The 26,610-nt window shown below is 49.5% G+C and overlaps 1 protein-coding gene across 1 annotated transcript in view; it reads right to left on the reverse strand.

The window, feature by feature from the left end:
- Nucleotides 1-494: 494 nt before the first annotated feature.
- Nucleotides 495-26,610, reverse strand: part of CACNG5 (calcium voltage-gated channel auxiliary subunit gamma 5) — a 71,730-nt gene continuing 45,614 nt past the window's right edge. The window contains exons 4-6 of the mRNA XM_089661470.1: nt 17,611-17,751; nt 3,008-3,153; nt 495-1,589 (exon numbers count right to left, since the gene is read on the reverse strand). Of these exons, the coding sequence (XP_089517596.1) occupies nt 1,332-1,589; nt 3,008-3,153; nt 17,611-17,751 (545 nt within the window). The 3' untranslated portion in view covers nt 495-1,331. The remainder of the gene's footprint in view (nt 1,590-3,007; nt 3,154-17,610; nt 17,752-26,610) is intronic.

A 26,610-nucleotide genomic window follows, 5' to 3' on the forward strand; every position in this document is an offset into this window, starting at 1 on the left:
ACACTGCTGCTCCTGGACACACTGGCCCTGGGGGGTTTTTGTGCTGATGGTAAATGATACTGCTACTAAAAGCTTCTAGAAGTCTGTGTGCATGGACACATAGGATTATATGGAAGCAGTAAAAAAAAAAAAATGCCTAACACCCTTTAATGTAGCTGCAAAAGCGCTGTGTGCATGAAGCCTAATGTGTATTAAAGTCGAAGCAAGTGTAAATGAGCCCTTACTCTACAGATTTTAGGTGATCCTTCAAGGTATAGACCAGGGGTCTCCAAACTACGGCCCTGCAGCTGTTGAAGTACTACAAGTCCCATCATGCCTCTGCCTCTGGGAGTCTAGCCTGTGGCTGTCAGAGTCTTGCAAGGTTTGCAGTCAACTCCTGGAGGACCATAGTTTGGAGACCCCTGGTATAGACCATACTGTGTACCCAACACTGTTGATGTACGGAGCTCCGACAGCTGCAGCGAGGAGAACTGTGAACATTCACGTACAACGCATTGTTTCCGCTCTTTTATCCGCTTTTCACCTGGTGAGTAAGACAAGTTTTGTTGACAAGATCTTATGTAAGTAAACTGATACACGGGTCTACAAGAACATCTATCCTCCCCCGCTACAGTCTACACAGACCGCCAGGATTGCATGTCGCACGGGATTAACATCAACAATCACACAACAGTGAATTCAGCTCTGGATCCTCCTAACTGCGTACAACACATTGACTTTCCCTTGTATCACTGACGTCTAGACACAATTTTCACCCTTCTAAACATATATATAATAGATTTACTACGCAACGGTGGCCATGCGGGTGAAGCCAGTTTGAAAAGTATGAGCGTTTGTCGGATGGCTCTTTGCCTCTTTTTGTCTTGGTCTGTGGCTGCTTAAAAGTTTGAAAAAGGATTTAAATTTTACAACACAACTGCTAAACAACTATCAAGACATGACCATATATGACTTGTCCGTGTGCGACCTTGAAGAAAGTCATGAGAAAGCCTCCATCCTTTGCCAAGACCTCCTGATAGTAACAGTTCCTTCCATGTCAAAATGCTTATCAGATGGAAAAGAGACGACTCGGAGGTGAACATGGAGTAACTGATCCCACTAGCCATTTGCATTGTTGGACCGCACAGAACTGGTTTGACTAACCTATGGTGGAACAAGTGAGCTGCAGGAACCCTCTTACGTAGGTGTTGAATCTCTGCTAGGTGTTTGTTGAGATCCCCTGTCTCTTTAGCAATAAGGAAAACGATGAGTGGACTAGAGGACATGTTTGGAGGGTCGGCACGGCCTGCAGAACATTGATACAGCCTCAGGGTTTGGCCACAGCCCCGTTTTCAGCAAGGTGACGAGGACATCTGGTCGTAGTCAGGGCATTTGAGCAGGGCGGGGTAATTAGAGTTCATCTGCAAAGAGGCTTCACTGGAGATATCAGAAGGACTTCGTCCTCTTACCCAAGCCTCAGGGTGGAGGAACTGGCCAGAATAGTCAGAACAGTTGCTTAGCCGTGGCCTGTAGAACCCTGGATGTGGTCTGTAGGCATCCTCGGCTGTGTAACGTTTCATGAAGAGGTACACAGACATTACTCCAGCGCTCTGTAGATGTAAAGATGGAAAAGTGTAAACTCAGCAGGAAAGACAGGATTGTAACCCCCACCCCACCCCACCTGGTTTTCCAACCATTTTAAAGACTACAAGATTTGACATCTTCAAGGAGTCCATTATGTGCACTAAACCAAGGCAAGGTTCCTTCTCCAGTTCACACTGGGCTTGCCTGCTTCTGTGTTACAGTGGTTGATATGTATGACCAGACTTGTTCTAACAGCTATGAGATAGTTTACGAGTTGAAAACCCTTTCTCTTATCTGCCCATATCTGTGAAAGTCAACATGGAGCTGCACTCCTTAATTCACATGAAACCTTTCATAATCTTCTGCATTTATGGTGCCACACTAAGCTTCGCACCCTTATTCCTGAGGCATCTTGACGTTTGCATTAAGCTCTGAGGCAATTCTAGGCCGGTGCAGTTAGCGAGTTTGCTTCTAGATGGCTCTGTACAGAATACTGTTTGCTACAGCAGGTAGTGACACCAGGTGTTAGGCCCCTCGATGATGTCAGGGGTGAGTAAGCACCCACATATAAACTAGGTGGGGAGGGGACACCGTGAGTCTTGGGACACATAGGTCCTGGACAGGGCAGGAGGCCAGGTGGAGTGGATTTGTGTGCAGGAGCTAGCTGTAGTCATTCTGTCCCTTAAGGCAGTGGGAGCTAGGGTGGATTGCAAAAGGCCTTTTAGGCCAGGCTGGAGATCCCTGTGTGAGGCTGCTTCCCTGGAGGGTTCTCAGGAGAAGTGTACCCAGGTACAAAGTGTCTACAGAGAACACAGTCCTGTAAGTACTGATAACCTTGGGCAGAGGAGAGACTGTAGGAAGATGGCTGTGAGGTGCTGCATGTGCTTTCACCTTTGACTACTGTGGATCATCCACTCCATGCGATTGACTGTGTATGTCAAGTGACTCCGGCGTGTATGTCTTTGTGATGTGATTGTATTGCCACTCCTTGAACAACACCAGTATAATGCATTGAATCTGTCTATTGTGTGGACATTCCTTCTTCGGGATATAAAGGTCTATGGCTGGGAATGTTGTGAGGAGGCCTACGGCCAGGAGCAAGGCACAAGATGGAGGAGGGGTTGGCCTCAGTAGGTGGGATTGTGTTCTAGCAAGACTGGAGCAGAAGTTGGACCTTGGGCTTGGCTGCCATTATCAGCCAGCCATAAAGCACCTCCTATACAGTTCTTTAAATCTGTAACTGTTCCATGTTATCACTATTCCTGGTTAGCCCCAAACCATCAAGTCCTACTCCTATACCCGAGGCATGCCTGTCTACCAGAGATGTGCTACTTCTTCCTGAATAAGAATACAACGAGATCTTCACCCTGAACTGACTTCTCAAATCTTTTCTTTTATTAGCAAACCCATCTAACCATTAGGGCCCTTTGGAAATCATAATTACCTCTGTGAGGAGAAAGGATATAGCAGCAAATGCAAAGGACCATCCGTACTTGTAACTGAAATAGGTCTCCGAGTCTTTCGTACGATTCAGGATCTCATCATTAATGCTGGATATGTAGAGGACCAGGCCGACCACCAGGGACAGTCCTGAGGAGGAAAGGGACATGTTGCCATGAGATGAAAAACTGACAAAAGACCTACATGGAGAATTAAGATGATCTTGCATACTTCTGGGTATTGAGGAACAACCAGATCACCAGCTGGAGGGTGGTGCTAAGTCTGGTAGTGTCCTGAGGACAGGGAGGCTTCAGGTGGCTATATATTATGTGTGGAATGTCATAGTGTTGGCGGGTGGCAGGGTGCCTCGAGCGTGGCCATAGCGAGCAGTCAAGCCAACCTCCAACGCAAACTAACCTTCTGGGCAATACGACACTTTGCCCAATGGCTCTTCCAGATGTGTGGATGGCAGGCGTAGACTGGCCCCCTCTCCACCCTCCCAGCTGCATGGCTTTGCCCCTTCACTCCCAGGGGCTGCAGTCACTGGCCTCACCTTTCTCAGGCTTGACAGCCAGGGGACATCAGTAGAACTCTTGCACTCCTAACATTGTGACCGAATAAGGCACACCAAGGCTGGATGTAGTTTAAGGCCTTTTACTGGAGAACCTCAAATAATAAAATGTCTCTTTTTTTGGATGGCAGACCCAACACAGTACCATGGCAGCACATGAGGAACCTTTGGGCTTAGGCCCTGTCGGAGGTTGCTTGTATTTTATGCAAAATGGCTTTCATTCCCCGTAGGCCTGCTACTCTTCTTTTCCTGGGATAAGGAGGGGGAGGAACTGATGGGTAAACTAACTCCATAGATCTTCCTCTGGACCTGCACTGACCTGCTGGAGCTCTCCTCTTTTGGGGGTCAAGGTGGGGAGCTCTGGGTCATCATGCTCTTCCCCCAGAGGGGGAAGGGCAGGAGCACAGCAGCTAGATGTTGCATCTTCTCCTTCCTCTCCAGTCTGATCCACCTCCTCCCTGGTCCTGCCTAAACTCACAATCTTCTTCCTGGAGAAGGAGGCACCTTAAAGGGGACCTGCTCTACCACCTACCTACAATAGGACAGAGGCAATGAGAATGATTTACTAAAATAAAGCCAAAAGAAACTATTGGGGCACACTTGGATTGAAGGCCATGAACATTGAATCTAGGAGATAGTGAGCTGGTGCTGTAGGGTGTGCTCTTAGATTGTCGTGGAATATCCAAAAAAAGGTCTCTTTTTGCCTTCATTTTGGTGGCAGATTCATTGCAACAAAAAAGTAAAAGCTAAGTGGCTAGTCCCTAAGCTATGAAATACACATGCGCCAAGTTAAACAGTACGTAAAACCCTCCAGAACATCGCAATAAAAGGTAATTGTACATTGTAATCTGTATGTCAAGAAGCCTGCATTTGGAGCCTCGTGTGCAGACTAGTTCTTTACCGCTGTAGCTTGAGTGTAAAATAAAGTCTATTTGCATATAATTTGCTGGTTCAGGCAGGATCTATAAGCGTTTCTATGTGCATATCATTTACAAAGTCAACCCCAAAAACTGATTCCTTCAAGAGTTCTATAGACTTTTTACATTGTATGCTATGTGGCACCAAAATATTTGTACAACCATCTAAATCACTGAGTTCTGGTGCACAAAGCCAGTCATGTTGAGAGCAGTTTGGTGTGGAGGAACTCTAGTGGTCTGCACAGAGCCCTGGCCTCAACCCTACTGAACTTTTAGAATGACTGCAAACCAGGTCTTCTCAGAAGAGTGGAGGATGGTAGAGACACAAAGGGGGAGCAAAATTGATGGCAATGTGGAAAGCTATAGTAATAACAATGGTTTTGGGATGTGATGTCCAGCTCTATAAAGACGTGGTTTGACCAGTTTGGTGTGGAGGAACCCAGATGTTCTGTACAGGGCCCAAACCTCAACTCTACTGAACATCTTTAAGATTAATTGAATGCCCGTTGTAAGTCAGGCCTTTTTTTTGGTGCCCAACGTGGGACCTGATGTATGAGCCAGGTCTTCTCATTCAACATCAGTATTTGCCTCACAAATGGACACAAACTGTGGGAGGCCTTGGCAGACATCTCCATAAAGAAATGAATTGACCAGTTTGGTGTGGAGGAACTCAAATGTCCTGCACAGAGCCCCAACCTCAACGCTAATCAACACCGTTAAGATGAATTGAATGCCAGTTATAAGCCAGGCATTTTTTTGGTGCCCTAGATCGGGCCTGACGTGTGAGCTAGGTCTTCCCATCCAACATCAGTATTTGACCTCACAAATGGATGTAAACTGTGGGAGGCCTTGGCAGAAGAATGGAGCCAGCTCCATAAAGACAAGGTTTGACCAGTTTGGTGTGGAGGAACTCGAGTGTCCTGCACAGAGTCTTGTCCTCAACCCTAATGGTGAATTGAATACTGAGCCAGGTCTTCTCACTCCGCATCAGTACCTGACCTCATAAATGGTTCACAAATTCCCACAGACACCTTCCAAAATCCTGTGGAAAGTCTTCCCAGAAAGGAAGAGGATAATATAGCCACAGAAGGGGGGAAACTCTATATTAATGGCCATGGTTTTGGAATGGAACGCCCTACAAACAAGGTCATCCAGGTGTGATGGTCAGTGTGGACCATGAACCTTTGGCCGTATGTGTGTGTAGATCTCTCAGGAGATCCGGTGGCCTATACAAACAATTCCTACTCATTAGTTGATCACATTCACTTCTTTTTTCACAAACTCTAACATGACTTTAGGTTTCCCTCTTGTTGCGTCAGAATGATTATTCATAGATGTTCTATAAGATGCTCCCAGCATGCCTTGTGCTATACTTTGTTTATGGAAGAACATGACAACGTGGCTAATCCTGGGCTTATCGTATAGAATTAGAAATCCGGAGGGTGCAGATGAGGCAGCAGGAAATGATGGATTAGGAGAAGACTGGTGAGAGGGACAGGTGGACACAAGATGATGAGAGATTAACGTGCGCCTCCCCAGGATGACTTGTATGAGGCAGTTTATAGATGGAGAAGATTGGAAGCAAATTGGGGGCTCATGAAGGACAAGTATTTTATTCATGACATTTACTGTTAGAGTTATGTGCTCTGAGCAGGAGCGGACTGACAATTCATGGGGCCCCCGGGCAATAGGGGATCATGGGGCCCCTGTGTCCTTGCCCAAACTCAAAAAAAGCCTATGAAAAAGGTACCAGGGGCATCTCATGGGGCCCCCTACTGACCCCGGGCAGAGCCCGAGTTTCCAAATGGTCAGTCCGCCCCTGGCGCTGAGGAACATAAAGACAACCTGCAAGTCACTGGCACACCATACAGAAGCATCGCACAGATTGTCGGATCTATGCAGCTGACTTTGGCCAGAAGAGAGATTGTCCTGTACAAGGATTGGTTGGAGAGAGATCATCTGGTGCAAGGATTATTTTGAGGGACACCCTGTTCAAGGATTGGTCAGAGAGATATCGTCTTTTGCAAGGATTGGTCCAAGAGAGATAGTCCTGTGCTGGGATTGGTCAGAGAGGGATCTTCCTGTGCAAGGACTGGTTGGACAGAAATCATCCTGTGCAAGGATTGGTTGGAGAAAAATCATGTACAAGAACTGGTCAGATAGAGATCGTCCTGTGCAGAGATTGGTTGGGGGCAAGATCGTCCTGTGCAAGGATTGGTCAGAGAGAGATCATCATGTGCAAGGATTGGTCAGTGGTGATATGGTCCTGTGCAAGAATTGGCTGTAGAAAGTTTATCCTGTGCAAGGATTGGTCGACGAAAGATCTTCCTGTGTAAGGATTGGAGGTGAGATTGTCCTGTGCAAGGATTGGTCGGAGAGAAATGGTCTTGTCCAAGGATTGGATGGAGATGATAATGTTGTGGGCAAGGATTGGTTGGATGTGAGATCATCCTGTGCAAGGATTGGTGGGAGAGAGATCATCCTGTGCAAGGATTGGTGGGAAAGAGATCGTCCTGTGCTGGGATTGGTGGGAGAGAGATCATCCTGTGCAAGGATTGGTGGGAGAGAGATTGTTCTGTGCAAGGATTGGTGGGAAAGAGATCGTCCTGTGCTGGGATTGGTGGGAGAGAGATCATCCTGTGCAAGGATTGGTGGGAGAGAGATTGTTCTGTGCAAGGATTGGTGGGAGAGAGATCATCCTGTGCAGGGATTGGTGGGAGAGAGATCATCCTGTGCAAGGATTGGTGGGAGAGAGATCGTCCTGTGCTGGGATTGGTGGGAGAGAGATCGTCCTGTGCTGGGATTGGTGGGAGAGAGATCATCCTGTGCAGGGATTGGTGGGAGAGAGATCGTCCTGTGCTGGGATTGGTGGGAGAGAGATCGTCCTGTGCAAGGATTGGTGGGAGAGAGATTGTCCTGTGCTGGGATTGGTGGGAGAGAGATCATCCTGTGCAGGGATTGGTGGGAGAGAGATCGTCCTGTGCAAGGATTGGTGGGAGAGAGATTGTCCTGTGCTGGGATTGGTGGGAGAGAGATCATCCTGTGCAGGGATTGGTGGGAGAGAGATCGTCCTGTGCAAGGATTGGTGGGAGAGAGATCGTCCTGTGCTGGGATTGGTGGGTGAGAGATCGTCCTGTGCTGGGATTGGTGGGAGAGAGATCGTCCTGTGCAAGGATTGGTGGGAGAGAGATCGTCCTGTGCTGGGATTGGTGGGAGAGAGATCGTCCTGTGCAAGGACTGGTGGGAGAGAGATCGTCCTGTGCTGGGATTGGTGGGAGAGAGATCATCCTGTGCAAGGATTGGTGGGAGAGAGATCGTCCTGTGCTGGGATTGGTGGGAGAGAGATCATCCTGTGCAGGGATTGGCTGCCAGGCTTTGAACTATCCTGAAATTGTTATTGTTCCCAGGCAGTGTCTGTGCTGAGCGCAGAGCGGGTGGTCAGAGGTAGAAAGTTGTGGAGCTGATGGAGAGCTTATTATAGAGGTGACCCGATGCAGTGATACCTATCGAGGGGCCCTGAAGGGAACAGGAACCTGGCCATACATTGGAGCAGATGATCTGGCTGACCTGATCAGTAGAAATCTTAAATGCATGATTATAGCACACATCTGGTGAGTGCGCCATTCACGTATTACTAGTCACCCCATGCGTCACTCCTGAATAGGAGAGTTGAACCCTTTTGCTGTGATCTGCTCTGATCCCCACATTCATTCTTTGGACTTTCACTTATTTATCACCATAACCACTTTAATGTGATTTTTATACATTCTGCGCTTTATATATTTACTGCGTTTTGTTAAGTGTGTGGTTTGCATTGATGCCGCAAGTTTGGGATATTATTTGTGCTATTTGGCACCTTATAATACTTGTATTTGGTTGATTGAACTATCAATTCTCAATTTTTCCAACAAGCACCTTTGTACATATTTGTGATGTGAGCGCTGCACCTGTTTTTAGTGATCTTTGTATACACTGTATGCCCGCCCATGATCACTGTCCCTCATAGGACCGTATCCATGTGTGATGGGGCCCCACAGCAGAACCGTGGTCTGTACTGAGCTGGATCTGATCGTCAGTTCCTCTGATACAAGATGCCTATTGTGTCCCAACCAACCTGATGGAGATTTCTCAAACCTTCTATATCCAGATGTATTTACTAAGGACTGCCGCTCTCTGCATAGATCGCTGTGTAGGTGGACAGCTTTGGGCCCCCATAGCCCTCACATGGTGTGCAGCACATACAGTCAGGTCCATAAATATTGGGACATGGACACAATTCTAACATTTTTGGCTCTATACACCACCACAATGGATTTGAAATGAAACCAACAAGATGTGCTTTAACTGCAGACTGTCAGCTTTAATTTGAGGGTATTTACATCCAAATCAGGTGAACGGTGTAGGAATTACAACAGTTTGCATATGTGCCTCCCACTTGTTAAGGGACCAAAAGTAATGGGACAGAATAATAATCATAAATCAAACTTTCACTTTTTAATACTTGGTTACAAATCCTTTGCAGTCAATGACAGCCTGAAGTGTGGAACGCATAGACATCAGCAGACGCTGGGTTTCATCCCTGGTGATGCTCTGCCAGGCCTTTACTGCAACTGTCTTCAGTTCCTGCTTGTTCTTGGGGCATTTTCCCTTCAGTTTTGTCTCCAGCAAGTGAAATGCTCCATCGGATTCAGGTCAGGTGATTGGCCATTGCAGAACATTCCACTTCTTTGGTGTCTTTTGCAGTCTGCTTTGGGTCATTGTCCATCTGCACTGTGAAGCGTCCAATGAGTTGTGAAGCATTTGGCTGAATATGAGCCGATAATATTCCCGAAACACTTCACAATTCATCCGGCTGCTTCTGTCAGCCGTCACATCATCAATAAATACAAGAGAAGCAGTTCCATTGGCAGCCATACATGCCCACGCCATGACACTACCATCACCATGATCACTGATGAGGTGGTATGCTGAGGACCATGAGCAGTTCCTTCTCCATACTCTTCTCTTCCCATCACTCTGGTACAAGTTGATGTCGGTCTCATCTGTCCATAGGATGTTGTTCCAGAACTGTAAAGGCTTTTTTACATGTCGTTTGGCAAACTCTAATCTGGCCTTCCTGTGTTTGAGGCTCACCAATGGTTTCCATCTTGTGGTGAACCCTCTGTATTCACTCTGGTGAAGTCTTCTCTGATTGGTGACTTTGACACACATACACCTACCTCCTGGAGGGTGTTCTTGATCCGGCCAACTGTTGTGAAGGGTGTTTTCTTCACCAGGGAAAGAATTCTTCGCTCATCCACCACAGTTGTTTTCCGTGGTCTTCCGGGTCTTTTGGTGTTGCTGGGCTCACCGGTGCGTTCCTTCTTTTTAAGAATGTTCCAAACAGTTGTTTTGGCCACGCCTAATGTTTTTGCTATCTCTCTGATGGGTTTGTTTTGTTTTTTCAGCCTAATGATGGCTTCACTGATAGTGACAGCTCTTTGGGTCTCATCTTGAGAGTTGACAGCAACAGATTCCAAATGCAAATAGCACACTTGAAATGAACTCTGGACCTTTTATCTGCTCATTGTAATTGGGATAATGAGGGAATAACACACACCTGGCCATGGAACAGCTGAGAAGCCAATTGTCCCATTACTTTTGGTCCCTTAACAAGTGGGAGGCACATATGCAAACTGTTGTAATTCCTACACCGTTTACCTGATTTGGATGTAAATACCCTCAAATTAAAGCTGACAGTCTGCAGTTAAAGCACATCTTGTTCCTTTCATTTCAAATCCATTGTGGTGTATAGAGCCAAAAATGTTAGAATTGTGTCCATGTCCCAATATTTATGGACCTGACTGTATGATGTCAGCGAGCAGCGCAGTGAACTTCGTCCCCTCCTCCAATGTCCAATAACAGCCTGGGGGCGGGGCAGTGACCAAGCCTTATTGCTGAACTTCAGCAGAGGAAAAGTCAGGTCACCAACCTGGCTGTACTGCCTGGCTGGCGTGTGCATGTCTTACAGCTGGATGGTGACAAATACCAATTCATAGTAGATAAATCATCTCCTTTCTGTGTATTTAGCTGTGTGCCTGGAGTTCAGCACCTCATGGCCTGGGGGGGGTCGCACTTTCCCCCTCCAATTGTGAGCTCCCTCCCTCCTGGACAGCTGCCACAATACACAGCAGACCTGCGCTGCTGATAACAGACACGGTTATTATGTGCGGTGATTGAGCGGGAGGGGCGAGCGCCCCCGTACCAGATGACAATACCGAAGGTCTGCGCCGTGGCGGAGGCAATTCTCTGCTTCACTGCCTGCATTGACCGGGAGAGAAATAAACACGACCTGCAAGATGGCATTTCTGGGCCACAATTATCGCTGTTGTCCCGGATGTGCAGAGGAGACGTCCTGATGCTGCGAACAACAACCAAGTGCTGCGTGCGCAGAAAAAGCGCAAGATTGTCACCACGAACACTGCCGCTCCTCCTCCCCCCCATGTCCTATTTTACCTTCCTCTCCTCATCGATCCTTCTATCCAATTAAACAACTTCGCTACGTAATAATACAGATACTTTGTTACATCTTTGGTCTATTTAGAGCAAGGGTCTCCAAACTGCGGCCCACGGGCCGGATGTGGCCCTTGGCTTGACTTTGTCTGGCCCTTCCATTGACACGTGGCCCTTTGCATGTTTTTATCCAGATTTGACACTATTCCTCCCACTGACACCAATGACGGGGCACTATTCCTCCCACTGACACCAATGATGGGGCACTATTCCTCCCACTGATACCAATGATGGGGCACTATTCCTCCCACTGGTACCAATGATGGGGCACTATTCCTCCCACTGACACCAATGATGGGACACTATTCCTCCCACTGATACCAATGATGGGACACTATTCCTCCCACTGACACCAATGATGGGGCACTATTCCTCCCACTGACACCAATGATGGGGCACTATTCCTCCCACTGATACCAATGATGGGACACTATTCCTCCCACTGATACCAATGATGGGGCACTATTCCTCCCACTGACACCAATGATGGGGCACTATTCCTCCCACTGACACCAATGATGGGGCACTATTCCTCCCACTGACACCAATGATGGGACACTATTCCTCCCAATGACACCAATGATGGGACACTATTCCTCCCACTGACACCAATGATGGGACACTATTCCTCCCACTGACACCAATGATGGGGCACTATTCCTCCCACTGATACCAATGATGGGACACTATTCCTCCCACTGACACCAATGATGGGACACTATTCCTCCCACTGACACCAATGATGGGACACTATTCCTCCCACTGACACCAATGATGGGGCACTATTCCTCCCGCTGACACCAATGATGGGGCACTATTCCCCCCACTGACACCAATGATGGGACACTATTCCTCCCACTGACACCAATGATGGGACACTATTCCTCACACTGACACCAATGATGGGACACTATTCCTCCCACTGACACCAATGATGGGACACTATTCCTCCCACTGACACCAATGACGGGGCACTATTCCTCCCACTGACGCCAATGATGGGGCACTACTCCTCCCACTGACACCAATGATGGGGCACTATTCCTCCCACTGACACCAATGATGGGGCACTATTCCTCCCACTGACACCAATGATGGGGCACTATTCCTCCCACTGACACCAATGATGGGGCACTATTCCTCCCACTGACACCAATGATGGGGCACTATTCATCCCACTGACACCAATGATGGGACACTACTCCTCCCACTGATACCAATGATGGGGCACTATTCCTCCCACTGACACCAATGATGGAGCACTATTCCTCCCACTGACACCAATGATGGGGCACTATTCCTTCCACTGACACCAATGATGGGGCACTATTCTTCTCACTGGCACCAATGATGGGGCACTATTCCTCCCACTGACACCAATGATGGGGCACTATTCCTCCCACTGACACCAATGATGGGGCACTATTCCTCCCACTGACACCAATGATGGGGCACGATTCCTCCCACTGACACCAATGAGGGAGCACTATTCCTCCCGCTGACACCAATGATGGGGCACTATTCCTCCCGCTGACACCAATGATGGGGCACTATTCCTCCCGCTGACACCAATGATGGGGCACTATTCCTCCCGCTGACACCAATGATGGGGCACTATTCCTCCCGCTGACACCAATGATGGGGCACTATTCCTCCCGCTGACACCAATGATGGGGCACTATTCCTCCCGCTGACACCAATGATGGGGCACTATTCCTCCCACTGACACCAATGATGGGGCACTATTTCTCCCACTGACACCAATGATGGGGCACGATTCCTCCCACTGACACCAATGATGGGGCACTATTCCTCCCACTGACACCAATGATGGGGCACTATTCCTCCCACTGACACCAATGATGGGGCACTATTCCTCCCGCTGACACCAATGATGGGGCACGATTCCTCCCGCTGACACCAATGATGGGACACTATTCCTCCCGCTGACACCAATGATGGGGCACTATTCCTCCCGCTGACACCAATGACGGGGCACTATTCCTCCCGCTGACACCAATGATGGGGCACTATTCCTCCCGCTGACACCAATGACGGGGCACTATTCCTCCCGCTGACACCAATGACGGGGCACTATTCCTCCCGCTGACACCAATGACGGGGCACTATTCCTCCCGCTGACACCGATGACGGGGCACTATTCCTCCCGCTGACACCGATGACGGGGCACTATTCCTCCCGCTGACACCAATGACGGGGCACTATTCCTCCCACTGACACCAATGACGGGGCACTATTCCTCCCACTGACACCAATGATGGGGCACTATTCCTCCCACTGACACCAATGATGGGGCACTATTCCTCCCACTGACACCAATGATGGGGCACTATTCCTCCCACTGACACCAATGATGGGGCACTATTCCTCCCACTGACACCAATGATGGGGCACTATTCCTCCCACTGACACCAATGATGGGGCACTATTCCTCCCACTGACACCAATGATGGGACACTATTCCTCCCAATGACACCAATGATGGGACACTATTCCTCCCACTGACACCAATGATGGGACACTATTCCTCCCACTGACACCAATGATGGGGCACTATTCCTCCCACTGATACCAATGATGGGACACTATTCCTCCCACTGACACCAATGATGGGACACTATTCCTCCCACTGACACCAATGATGGGACACTATTCCTCCCACTGACACCAATGATGGGGCACTATTCCTCCCGCTGACACCAATGATGGGGCACTATTCCCCCCACTGACACCAATGATGGGACACTATTCCTCCCACTGACACCAATGATGGGACACTATTCCTCACACTGACACCAATGATGGGACACTATTCCTCCCACTGACACCAATGATGGGACACTATTCCTCCCACTGACACCAATGACGGGGCACTATTCCTCCCACTGACGCCAATGATGGGGCACTACTCCTCCCACTGACGCCAATGATGGGGCACTATTCCTCCCACTGACACCAATGATGGGGCACTATTCCTCCCACTGACACCAATGATGGGGCACTATTCCTCCCACTGACACCAATGATGGGGCACTATTCCTCCCACTGACACCAATGATGGGGCACTATTCATCCCACTGACACCAATGATGGGACACTACTCCTCCCACTGATACCAATGATGGGGCACTATTCCTCCCACTGACACCAATGATGGAGCACTATTCCTCCCACTGACACCAATGATGGGGCACTATTCCTTCCACTGACACCAATGATGGGGCACTATTCTTCTCACTGGCACCAATGATGGGGCACTATTCCTCCCACTGACACCAATGATGGGGCACTATTCCTCCCACTGACACCAATGATGGGGCACTATTCCTCCCACTGACACCAATGATGGGGCACGATTCCTCCCGCTGACACCAATGAGGGAGCACTATTCCTCCCGCTGACACCAATGATGGGGCACTATTCCTCCCGCTGACACCAATGATGGGGCACTATTCCTCCCGCTGACACCAATGATGGGGCACTATTCCTCCCGCTGACACCAATGATGGGGCACTATTCCTCCCGCTGACACCAATGATGGGGCACTATTCCTCCCGCTGACACCAATGATGGGGCACTATTCCTCCCGCTGACACCAATGATGGGGCACTATTCCTCCCACTGACACCAATGATGGGGCACTATTTCTCCCACTGACACCAATGATGGGGCACGATTCCTCCCACTGACACCAATGATGGGGCACTATTCCTCCCACTGACACCAATGATGGGGCACTATTCCTCCCACTGACACCAATGATGGGGCACTATTCCTCCCGCTGACACCAATGATGGGGCACGATTCCTCCCGCTGACACCAATGATGGGACACTATTCCTCCCGCTGACACCAATGATGGGGCACTATTCCTCCCGCTGACACCAATGACGGGGCACTATTCCTCCCGCTGACACCAATGACGGGGCACTATTCCTCCCGCTGACACCAATGACGGGGCACTATTCCTCCCGCTGACACCGATGACGGGGCACTATTCCTCCCGCTGACACCGATGACGGGGCACTATTCCTCCCGCTGACACCGATGACGGGGCACTATTCCTCCCGCTGACACCGATGACGGGGCACTATTCCTCCCGCTGACACCAATGACGGGGCACTATTCCTCCCACTGACACCAATGACGGGGCACTATTCCTCCCACTGACACCAATGATGGGGCACTATTCCTCCCACTGACACCAATGATGGGGCACTATTCCTCCCACTGACACCAATGATGGGGCACTATTCCTCCCACTGACACCAATGATGGGGCACTATTCCTCCCACTGACACCAATGATGGGGCACTATTCCTCCCACTGACACCAATGATGGGGCACTATTCCTCCCACTGACACCAATGATGGGACACTATTCCTCCCAATGACACCAATGATGGGACACTATTCCTCCCACTGACACCAATGATGGGACACTATTCCTCCCACTGACACCAATGATGGGGCACTATTCCTCCCACTGATACCAATGATGGGACACTATTCCTCCCACTGACACCAATGATGGGACACTATTCCTCCCACTGACACCAATGATGGGACACTATTCCTCCCACTGACACCAATGATGGGGCACTATTCCTCCCGCTGACACCAATGATGGGGCACTATTCCCCCCACTGACACCAATGATGGGACACTATTCCTCCCACTGACACCAATGATGGGACACTATTCCTCACACTGACACCAATGATGGGACACTATTCCTCCCACTGACACCAATGATGGGACACTATTCCTCCCACTGACACCAATGACGGGGCACTATTCCTCCCACTGACGCCAATGATGGGGCACTACTCCTCCCACTGACACCAATGATGGGGCACTATTCCTCCCACTGACACCAATGATGGGGCACTATTCCTCCCACTGACACCAATGATGGGGCACTATTCCTCCCACTGACACCAATGATGGGGCACTATTCCTCCCACTGACACCAATGATGGGGCACTATTCATCCCACTGACACCAATGATGGGACACTACTCCTCCCACTGATACCAATGATGGGGCACTATTCCTCCCACTGACACCAATGATGGAGCACTATTCCTCCCACTGACACCAATGATGGGGCACTATTCCTTCCACTGACACCAATGATGGGGCACTATTCTTCTCACTGGCACCAATGATGGGGCACTATTCCTCCCACTGACACCAATGATGGGGCACTATTCCTCCCACTGACACCAATGATGGGGCACTATTCCTCCCACTGACACCAATGATGGGGCACGATTCCTCCCACTGACACCAATGAGGGAGCACTATTCCTCCCGCTGACACCAATGATGGGGCACTATTCCTCCCGCTGACACCAATGATGGGGCACTATTCCTCCCGCTGACACCAATGATGGGGCACTATTCCTCCCGCTGACACCAATGATGGGGCACTATTCCTCCCGCTGACACCAATGATGGGGCACTATTCCTCCCGCTGACACCAATGATGGGGCACTATTCCTCCCGCTGACACCAATGATGGGGCACTATTCCTCCCGCTGACACCAATGATGGGGCACTATTCCTCCCACTGACACCAATGATGGGGCACTATTTCTCCCACTGACACCAATGATGGGGCACGATTCCTCCCACTGACACCAATGATGGGGCACTATTCCTCCCACTGACACCAATGATGGGGCACTATTCCTCCCACTGACACCAATGATGGGGCACTATTCCTCCCGCTGACACCAATGATGGGGCACGATTCCTCCCGCTGACACCAATGATGGGACACTATTCCTCCCGCTGACACCAATGATGGGGCACTATTCCTCCCGCTGACACCAATGACGGGGCACTATTCCTCCCGCTGACACCAATGATGGGGCACTATTCCTCCCGCTGACACCAATGACGGGGCACTATTCCTCCCGCTGACACCAATGACGGGGCACTATTCCTCCCGCTGACACCAATGACGGGGCACTATTCCTCCCGCTGACGCCAATGATGGGGCACTATTCCTCCCGCTGACACCGATGACGGGGCACTATTCCTCCCGCTGACACCGATGACGGGGCACTATTCCTCCCGCTGACACCAATGACGGGGCACTATTCCTCCCACTGACACCAATGACGGGGCACTATTCCTCCCACTGACACCAATGACGGGGCACTATTCCTCCCACTGACACCAATGATGGGGCACTATTCCTCCCACTGACACCAATGATGGGGCACTATTCCTCCCACTGACACCAATGATGGGGCACTATTCCTCCCACTGACACCAGTGGTATTTCCATAGAAAATCCCACTTTGGCCTAATCCAGACATTAGGGAGGTGGCAGTAGCGCCTCCTGAATCCTGGCAGCCTGTGTGGATTGCTTTTCAGAGGGGGGGTTGGAGAGCGGCGCACCATACGATGCTTCATACACACATTTTGGAACCTAGTCTGGATCTCCATACAGTACAATCTGACTTCTGGGTGGGAAATTAGAGACTTGTGACTCCTCCGGGACTTCCCAGGCGAACTGTTCCAGGAAGACTCACCGGACAGGATGAAGAAGATCCCCGACACGAAGGCCAGAATGGTCCGATGGGGCCGGATGTGTCCCACGTTGTTCAGTATAAACCCAATAAACATGAAGAAGAGGCTGACCAATGGGAAGGGAGTGGCTGAGCGAATCATTTCTGCAGGAAGAAGAAAAGAAACAGAACGCATTATAAACCAATGGCAGCACAGGAGACCAGGACCGTCCGGAGTTCCCCCATAATGTGCACCGACACTTGTGTGCCACTTCTAATGGGTGTCATGGGGGGGGGGCGGTATTTACTGAAACTGGAGGCTGCAAAATCTGCTGCAGCTCTGCATAGGAACCAATCAGGTTTTATTGTCAGAGCTTCATTGGACAAGCTGAAGGTACAAGCTGATTGGCTGCCATGCACCAGATTCTGCCCTCTCCAGCTTTAGTCAGACTATAGGGGCAAGAACCTCCCCCTTCAGGGTCACTCCTTGACTCCGCCCCCTTCTCACCTTCGAGCACTTCCCTTTAATTCACCCTCTACCCACCGATCAGCCCCGCCCCTTTTAGAGAACACAGATCATTTTCTGGTAATAAATATGTTAATGATAATAGATCCCCAGCAACAATAGATCCACCACCTGAAACAAAATACCTCCCCAGCAACAATAGATCCACCACCTGAAACAAAATACCTCCCCAGCAACAATAGATCCACCACCTGAAACAAAATACCTCCCCAGCAACAATAGATCCACCACCTGAAACAAAATACCTCCCCAGCAACAATAGATCCACCACCTGAAACAAAATACCTCCCCAGCAACAATAGATCCACCACCTGAAACAAAATACCTCCCCAGCAACAATAGATCCACCACCTGAAACACAATACCTCCCCAGCAACAATAGATCCACCACCTGAAACAAAATACCTCCCCAGCCACCTGAAACAAAATACCTCCCCAGCAACAATAGATCCGCCACCTGAAACAAAATACCTCCCCAGCAACAATAGATCCGCCACCTGAAACAAAATACCTCCCCAGCAACAATAGATCCACCACCTGAAACAAAATACCTCCCCAGCAACAATAGATCCACCACCTGAAACAAAATACCTCCCCAGCAACAATAGATCCGCCACCTGAAACAAAATACCTCCCCAGCAACAATAGATCCGCCACCTGAAACAAAATACCTCCCCAGCCACCTGAAACAAAATACCTCCCCAGCAACAATGGATCCGCCACCTGAAACAAAATACCTCCCCAGCAACAATGGATCCACCCCAGCAACTAAATACCTCCCCAGCAACAATAGATCCACCACCTGAAACAAAATACCTCCCCAGCAACAATAGATCCACCACCTGAAACACAATACCTCCCCAGCAACAATAGATCCACCACCTGAAACAAAATACCTCCCCAGCAACAATAGATCCGCCACCTGAAACAAAATACCTCCCCAGCAACAATAGATCCACCACCTGAAACAAAATACCTCCCCAGCAACAATAGATCCACCACCTGAAACAAAATACCTCCCCAGCAACAATAGATCCACCACCTGAAACACAATACCTCCCCAGCAACAATAGATCCACCACCTGAAACAAAATACCTCCCCAGCAACAATAGATCCGCCACCTTAAACAAAATACCTCCCCAGCAACAATAGATCCACCACCTGAAACAAAATACCTCCCCAGCAACAATAGATCCACCACCTGAAACAAAATACCTCCCCAGCAACAATAGATCCGCCACCTGAAACAAAATACCTCCCCAGCAACAATAGATCCACCACCTGAAACAAAATACCTCCCCAGCCACCTGAAACAAAATACCTCCCCAGCAACAATGGATCCGCCACCTGAAACAAAATACCTCCCCAGCAACAATGGATCCACCCCAGCAACAAAATACCTCCCCAGCAACAATAGATCCACCACCTGAAACACAATACCCCCCCAGCAACAATAGATCCACCACCTGAAACAAAATACCTCCCCAGCAACAATAGATCCGCCACCTGAAACAAAATACCTCCCCAGCAACAATAGATCCGCCACCTGAAACAAAATACCTCCCCAGCAACAATAGATCCGCCACCTGAAACAAAATACCTCCCCAGCAACAATAGATCCGCCACCTGAAACAAAATACCTCCCCAGCAACAATAGATCCACCACCTGAAACAAAATACCTCCCCAGCAACAATAGATCCACCACCTGAAACAAAATACCTCCCCAGCAACAATGGATCCACCCCAGCAACAAAATACCTCCCCAGCAACAATAGATCCACCACCTGAAACAAAATACCTCCCCAGCAACAATAGATCCACCACCTGAAACAAAATACCTCCCCAGCAACAATAGATCCACCACCTGAAACAAAATACCTCCCCAGCAACAATAGATCCACCACCTGAAACAAAATACCTCCCCAGCAACAATGGATCCACCCCAGCAACAAAATACCTCCCCAGCAACAATAGATCCACCACCTGAAACAAAATACCTCCCCAGCAACAATAGATCCACCACCTGAAACAAAATACCTCCACAGCAACAATAGATCCTCCCCAGCAACAAAATACATCCCCAGCAACAAAATACCTCCCCAGCAACAATAGATCCACCACCTGAAACTAAAAACCTCCCCACCAACAATAGATCCGCCACCTGAAACTAAATACCTCCCCAGAAACAATGGATCCACCCCAGCAACAACAGATCCTCTACCATCAACAATAGATGCCCCAGCAAAAATAGATCCCCCAGCAACAATAGATCCACCACCTGAAACAAAATACCTCCACAGCAACAATAGATCCACCCCCTGCAACAAAATACCTCCCCAGCAACAATGAATCCACCCCAGCAACAAAATACCTCCCCAGCAACAATGGATCCACCCCAGCAACAAAATACCTCCCCAGCAGCAATAGATCCGCCACCTGAAACTAAATACCTCCCCAGCAACAATAGATCCACCACCTGAAACTAAATACCTCCCCAGCAACAATAGATCTACCCCCCCACCCCCGAAACACAATACTCTACTTCAATTTATTTTGAAACGGAAGAATCTGTGCCCCGCGTGTGTGAAGAACAGAAGTTTGCAGATTGCGTGTGACGGGAATACGGGACTCGCGTTGATACACTCCGGGGATTTCGATGTATCGATCGATCGTACACAGATTGGATGGACATTACAGACGGGAAATGATCTGATTGGTGCTGAGCTTTGGGCGTGTACAACATAAGGGAAAGTCATATTCATGATTGCACTGCCGCTTCCAGCCACCCCTCCATCACACGTCTGCTTGCTGCGTAGGTAGCGGCACACGGTGTCATCACACTCCTCACATGGGCCCCTCATAGCAGAGTAGGTGTCAGGGAGGAGGAAAAAATCATTTACATCTCACAGAATTACCTGGTGACATTTTGGAGGTTTTACTGGTAAATACATGGGACCACTCCTCACTCATCTCCAGGTTGTATTGTATACTGGGTGTACTGGTTGGTGTCACTGAGGGACCACTCCTCACTCATCTCCAGCTTGTATAGTATACTGGGTGTACTGGTTGGTGTCACTGAGGGACCACTCCTCACTCATCTCCAGCTTGTATAGTATACTGGGTGTACTGGTTGGTGTCACTGAGGGAACACTCCTCACTCACCTCCAGCTTGTATTGTATACTGGGTGTACTGGTTGGTGTCACTGACGGACCACTCCTCACTCACCTCCAGGTTGTATTGTATACTGGGTGTACTGGTTGGTGTCACTGAGGGACCACTCCTCACTCATCTCCAGCTTGTATTGTATACTGGGTGTACTGGTTGGTGTCACTGAGGGACCACTCCTCACTCACCTCCAGGTTGTATTGTATACTGGGTGTACTGGTTGGTGTCACTGAGGGACCACTCCTCACTCACCTCCAGGTTGTATTGTATACTGGGTGTACTGGTTGGTGTCACTGAGGGACCACTCCTCACTCCTCTCCAGGTTGTATTGTATACTGGGTGTACTGGTTGGTGTCACTGAGGGACCACTCCTCACTCACCTCCAGCTTGTATTGTATACTGGGTGTACTGGTTGGTGTCACTGAGGGACCACTCCTCACTCCTCTCCAGGTTGTATTGTATACTGGGTGTACTGGTTGGTGTCACTGAGGGACCACTCCTCACTCCTCTCCAGGTTGTATTGTATACTGGGTGTACTGGTTGGTGTCACTGAGGGACCACTCCTCACTCCTCTCCAGGTTGTATTGTATACTGGGTGTACTGGTTGGTGTCACTGAGGGACCACTCCTCACCTTCATCCCCCAGCTTGTATTGTATACTGGGTGTACTGGTTGGTGTCACTGAGGGACCACTCCTCACCTTCATCCCCCAGCTTGTATTGTATACTGGGTGTACTGGTTGGTGTCACTGAGGGACCACTCCTCACTCATCTCCAGCTTGTATTGTATACTGGGTGTACTGGTTGGTGTCACTGAGGGACCACTCCTCACTCATCTCCAGCTTGTATTGTATACTGGGTGTACTGGTTGGTGTCACTGAGGGACCACTCCTCACTCATCTCCAGCTTGTATTGTATACTGGGTGTACTGGTTGGTGTCACTGAGGGACCACTCCTCACTCATCTCCAGCTTGTATTGTATACTGGGTGTACTGGTTGGTGTCACTGAGGGAACACTCATCTCCAGCTTGTACTGTATACTGGGTGTACTGGTTGGTGTCACTGAGGGACCACTCCTCGCTCATCTCCAGCTTGTATTGTATACTGGGTGTACTGGTTGGTGTCACTGAGGGACCACTCCTCACTCATCTCCAGCTTGTATTGTATACTGGGTGTACTGGTTGGTGTCACTGAGGGACCACTCCTCACTCATCTCCAGCTTGTATTGTATACTGGGTGTACTGGTTGGTGTCACTGAGGGGCCACTCCTCACTCCTCTCCAGCTTGTATTGTATACTGGGTGTACTGGTTGGTGTCACTGAGGGACCACTCCTCACTCATCTCCAGCTTGTATTGTATACTGGGTGTACTGGTTGGTGTCACTGAGGGACCACTCCTCACTCATCTCCAGCTTGTATTGTATACTGGGTGTACTGGTTGGTGTCACTGAGGGACCACTCCTCACTCCTCTCCAGCTTGTATTGTATACTGGGTGTACTGGTTGGTGTCACTGAGGGACCACTCCTCACTCATCTCCAGCTTGTATTGTATACTAGGTGTACTGGTTGGTGTCACTGAGGGTCCACTCCTCACTCATCTCCAGCTTGTATTGTATACTGGGTGTACTGGTTGGTGTCACTGAGGGACCACTCCTCACTCATCTCCAGCTTGTATTGTATACTGGGTGTACTGGTTGGTGTCACTGAGGGACCACTCCTCACTCCTCTCCAGCTTGTATTGTATACTGGGTGTAGTGGTTGGTGTCACTGAGGGAACACTCCTCACTCACCTCCAGCTTGTATTGTATACTGGGTGTACTGGTTGGTGTCACTGAGGGACCACTCCTCACTCCTCTCCAGCTTGTATTGTATACTGGGTGTACTGGTTGGTGTCACTGAGGGAACACTCCTCACTCCTCTCCAGCTTGTATTGTATACTGGGTGTACTGGTTGGTGTCACTGAGGGACCACTCCTCACTCACCTCCAGCTTGTATTGTATACTGGGTGTACTGGTTGGTGTCACTGAGGGACCACTCCTCACTCATCTCCAGCTTGTATTGTATACTGGGTGTACTGGTTGGTGTCACTGAGGGAACACTCCTCACTCATCTCCAGCTTGTATTGTATACTGGGTGTACTGGTTGGTGTCACTGAGGGACCACTCCTCACTCACCTCCAGCTTGTATTGTATACTGGGTGTACTGGTTGGTGTCACTGAGGAGCCACTCCTCACTCATCTCCAGCTTGTATTGTATACTGGGTGTACTGGTTGGTGTCACTGAGGGACCACTCCTCACTCATCTCCAGCTTGTATTGTATACTGGGTGTACTGGTTGGTGTCACTGAGGGACCACTCCTCACTCATCTCCAGGTTGTATTGTATACTGGGTGTACTGGTTGGTGTCACTGAGGGACCACTCCTCACTCACCTCCAGCTTGTATTGTATACTGGGTGTACTGGTTGGTGTCACTGAGGGACCACTCCTCACTCATCTCCAGCTTGTATTGTATACTGGGTGTACTGGTTGGTGTCACTGAGGGACCACTCCTCACTCATCTCCAGCTTGTATTGTATACTGGGTGTACTGGTTGGTGTCACTGAGGGACCATTCCTCACTCACCTCCCTCTTGTATTGTATACTGGGTGTACTGGTTGGTGTCACTGAGGGACCACTCCTCACTCACCTCCAGCTTGTATTGTATACTGGGTGTACTGGTTGGTGTCACTGAGGGACCACTCCTCACTCATCTCCAGCTTGTATTGTATACTGGGTGTACTGGTTGGTGTCACTGAGGGAACACTCCTCACTCATCTCCAGCTTGTATTGTATACTGGGTGTACTGGTTGGTGTCACTGAGGGAACACTCCTCACTCATCTCCAGCTTGCATTGTATACTGGGTGTACTGGTTGGTGTCACTGAGGGACCACTCCTCACTCATCTCCAGCTTGTATTGTATACTGGGTGTACTGGTTGGTGTCACTGAGGGAACACTCCTCACTCCTCTCCAGCTTGTATTGTATACTGGGTGTACTGGTTGGTGTCATTGAGGGAACACTCCTCACTCCTCTCCAGCTTGTATTGTATACTGGGTGTACTGGTTGGTGTCACTGAGGGACCACTCCTCACTCACCTCCAGCTTGTATTGTATACTGGGTGTACTGGTTGGTGTCACTGAGGGTCCACTCCTCACTCACCTCCAGCTTGTATTGTATACTGGGTGTACTGGTTGGTGTCACTGAGGAACCACTCCTCACTCATCTCCAGCTTGTATTGTATACTGGGTGTACTGGTTGGTGTCACTGAGGGACCACTCCTCACTCCTCTCCAGGTTGTATTGTATACTGGGTGTACTGGTTGGTGTCACTGAGGGACCACTCCTCACTCATCTCCAGCTTGTATTGTATACTGGGTGTACTGGTTGGTGTCACTGAGGGACCACTCCTCACTCATCTCCAGCTTGTATTGTATACTGGGTGTACTGGTTGGTGTCACTGAGGGACCACTCCTCACTCCTCTCCAGGTTGTATTGTATACTGGGTGTACTGGTTGGTGTCACTGAGGGAACACTCCTCACTCATCTCCAGCTTGTATTGTATACAGGGTGTACTGGTTGGTGTCACTGAGGGAACACTGCTCACTCATCTCCAGCTTGTATTGTATACTGGGTGTATTGGTTGGTGTCACTGAGGGACCACTCCTCACTCATCTCCAGCTTGTATTGTATACTGGGTGTACTGGTTGGTGTCACTGAGGGACCACTCCTCACTCATCTCCAGCTTGTATTGTATACTGGGTGTACTGGTTGGTGTCACTGAGGGACCACTCCTCACTCATCTCCAGCTTGTATTGTATACTGGGTGTACTGGTTGGTGTCACTGAGGGAACACTCCTCACTCATCTCCAGCTTGTATTGTATACTGGGTGTACTGGTTGGTGTCACTGAGGGACCACTCCACACTCATCTCCAGCTTGTATTGTATACTGGGTGTACTGGTTGGTGTCACTGAGGGACCACTCCTCACTCCTCTCCAGCTTGTATTGTATACTGGGTGTACTGGTTGGTGTCACTGAGGGACCACTCCTCACTCACCTCCAGCTTGTATTGTATACTGGGTGTACTGGTTGGTGTCACTGAGGGACCACTCCTCACTCATCTCCAGCTTGTATTGTATACTGGGTGTACTGGTTGGTGTCACTGAGGGACCACTCCTCACTCATCTCCAGCTTGTATTGTATACTGGGTGTACTGGTTGGTGTCATTGAGGGACCACTCCTCACTCATCTCCAGCTTGTATTTTATACTGGGTGTACTGGTTGGTGTCACTGAGGGACCACTCCTCACTCATCCCCCAGCTTGTATTGTATACTGGGTGTACTGGTTGGTGTCACTGAGGGTCCACTCCTCACTCATCTCCAGCTTGTATTGTATACTGGGTGTACTGGTTGGTGTCACTGAGGGACCACTCCTCACTCCTCTCCAGGTTGTATTGTATACTGGGTGTACTGGTTGGTGTCACTGAGGGACCACTCCTCACTCATCTCCAGCTTGTATTGTATACTGGGTGTACTGGTTGGTGTCACTGAGGGACCACTCCTCACTCATCTCCAGCTTGTATTGTATACTGGGTGTACTGGTTGGTGTCACTGAGGGACCACTCCTCACTCCTCTCCAGGTTGTATTGTATACTGGGTGTACTGGTTGGTGTCACTGAGGGAACACTCCTCACTCATCTCCAGCTTGTATTGTATACAGGGTGTACTGGTTGGTGTCACTGAGGGAACACTGCTCACTCATCTCCAGCTTGTATTGTATACTGGGTGTATTGGTTGGTGTCACTGAGGGACCACTCCTCACTCATCTCCAGCTTGTATTGTATACTGGGTGTACTGGTTGGTGTCACTGAGGGACCACTCCTCACTCATCTCCAGCTTGTATTGTATACTGGGTGTACTGGTTGGTGTCACTGAGGGACCACTCCTCACTCCTCTCCAGGTTGTATTGTATACTGGGTGTACTGGTTGGTGTCACTGAGGGAACACTCCTCACTCACCTCCAGCTTGTATTGTATACTGGGTGTACTGGTTGGTGTCACTGAGGGACCACTCCTCACTCATCTCCAGCTTGTATTGTATACTGGGTGTACTGGTTGGTGTCACTGAGGGACCACTCCTCACTCACCTCCAGCTTGTATTGTATACTGGGTGTACTGGTTGGTGTCACTGAGGGACCACTCATCTCCAGCTTGTATTGTATACTGGGTGTACTGGTTGGTGTCACTGAGGGACCACTCCTCACTCATCTCCAGCTTGTATTGTATACTGGGTGTAC

This window comes from Staurois parvus, unplaced genomic scaffold (assembly GCF_062004578.1).
Source record: "Staurois parvus isolate SC_StPar_1 unplaced genomic scaffold, SC_StPar_1.0 ptg001344l, whole genome shotgun sequence".
Taxonomy (NCBI): Eukaryota; Metazoa; Chordata; class Amphibia; order Anura; family Ranidae; genus Staurois; species Staurois parvus.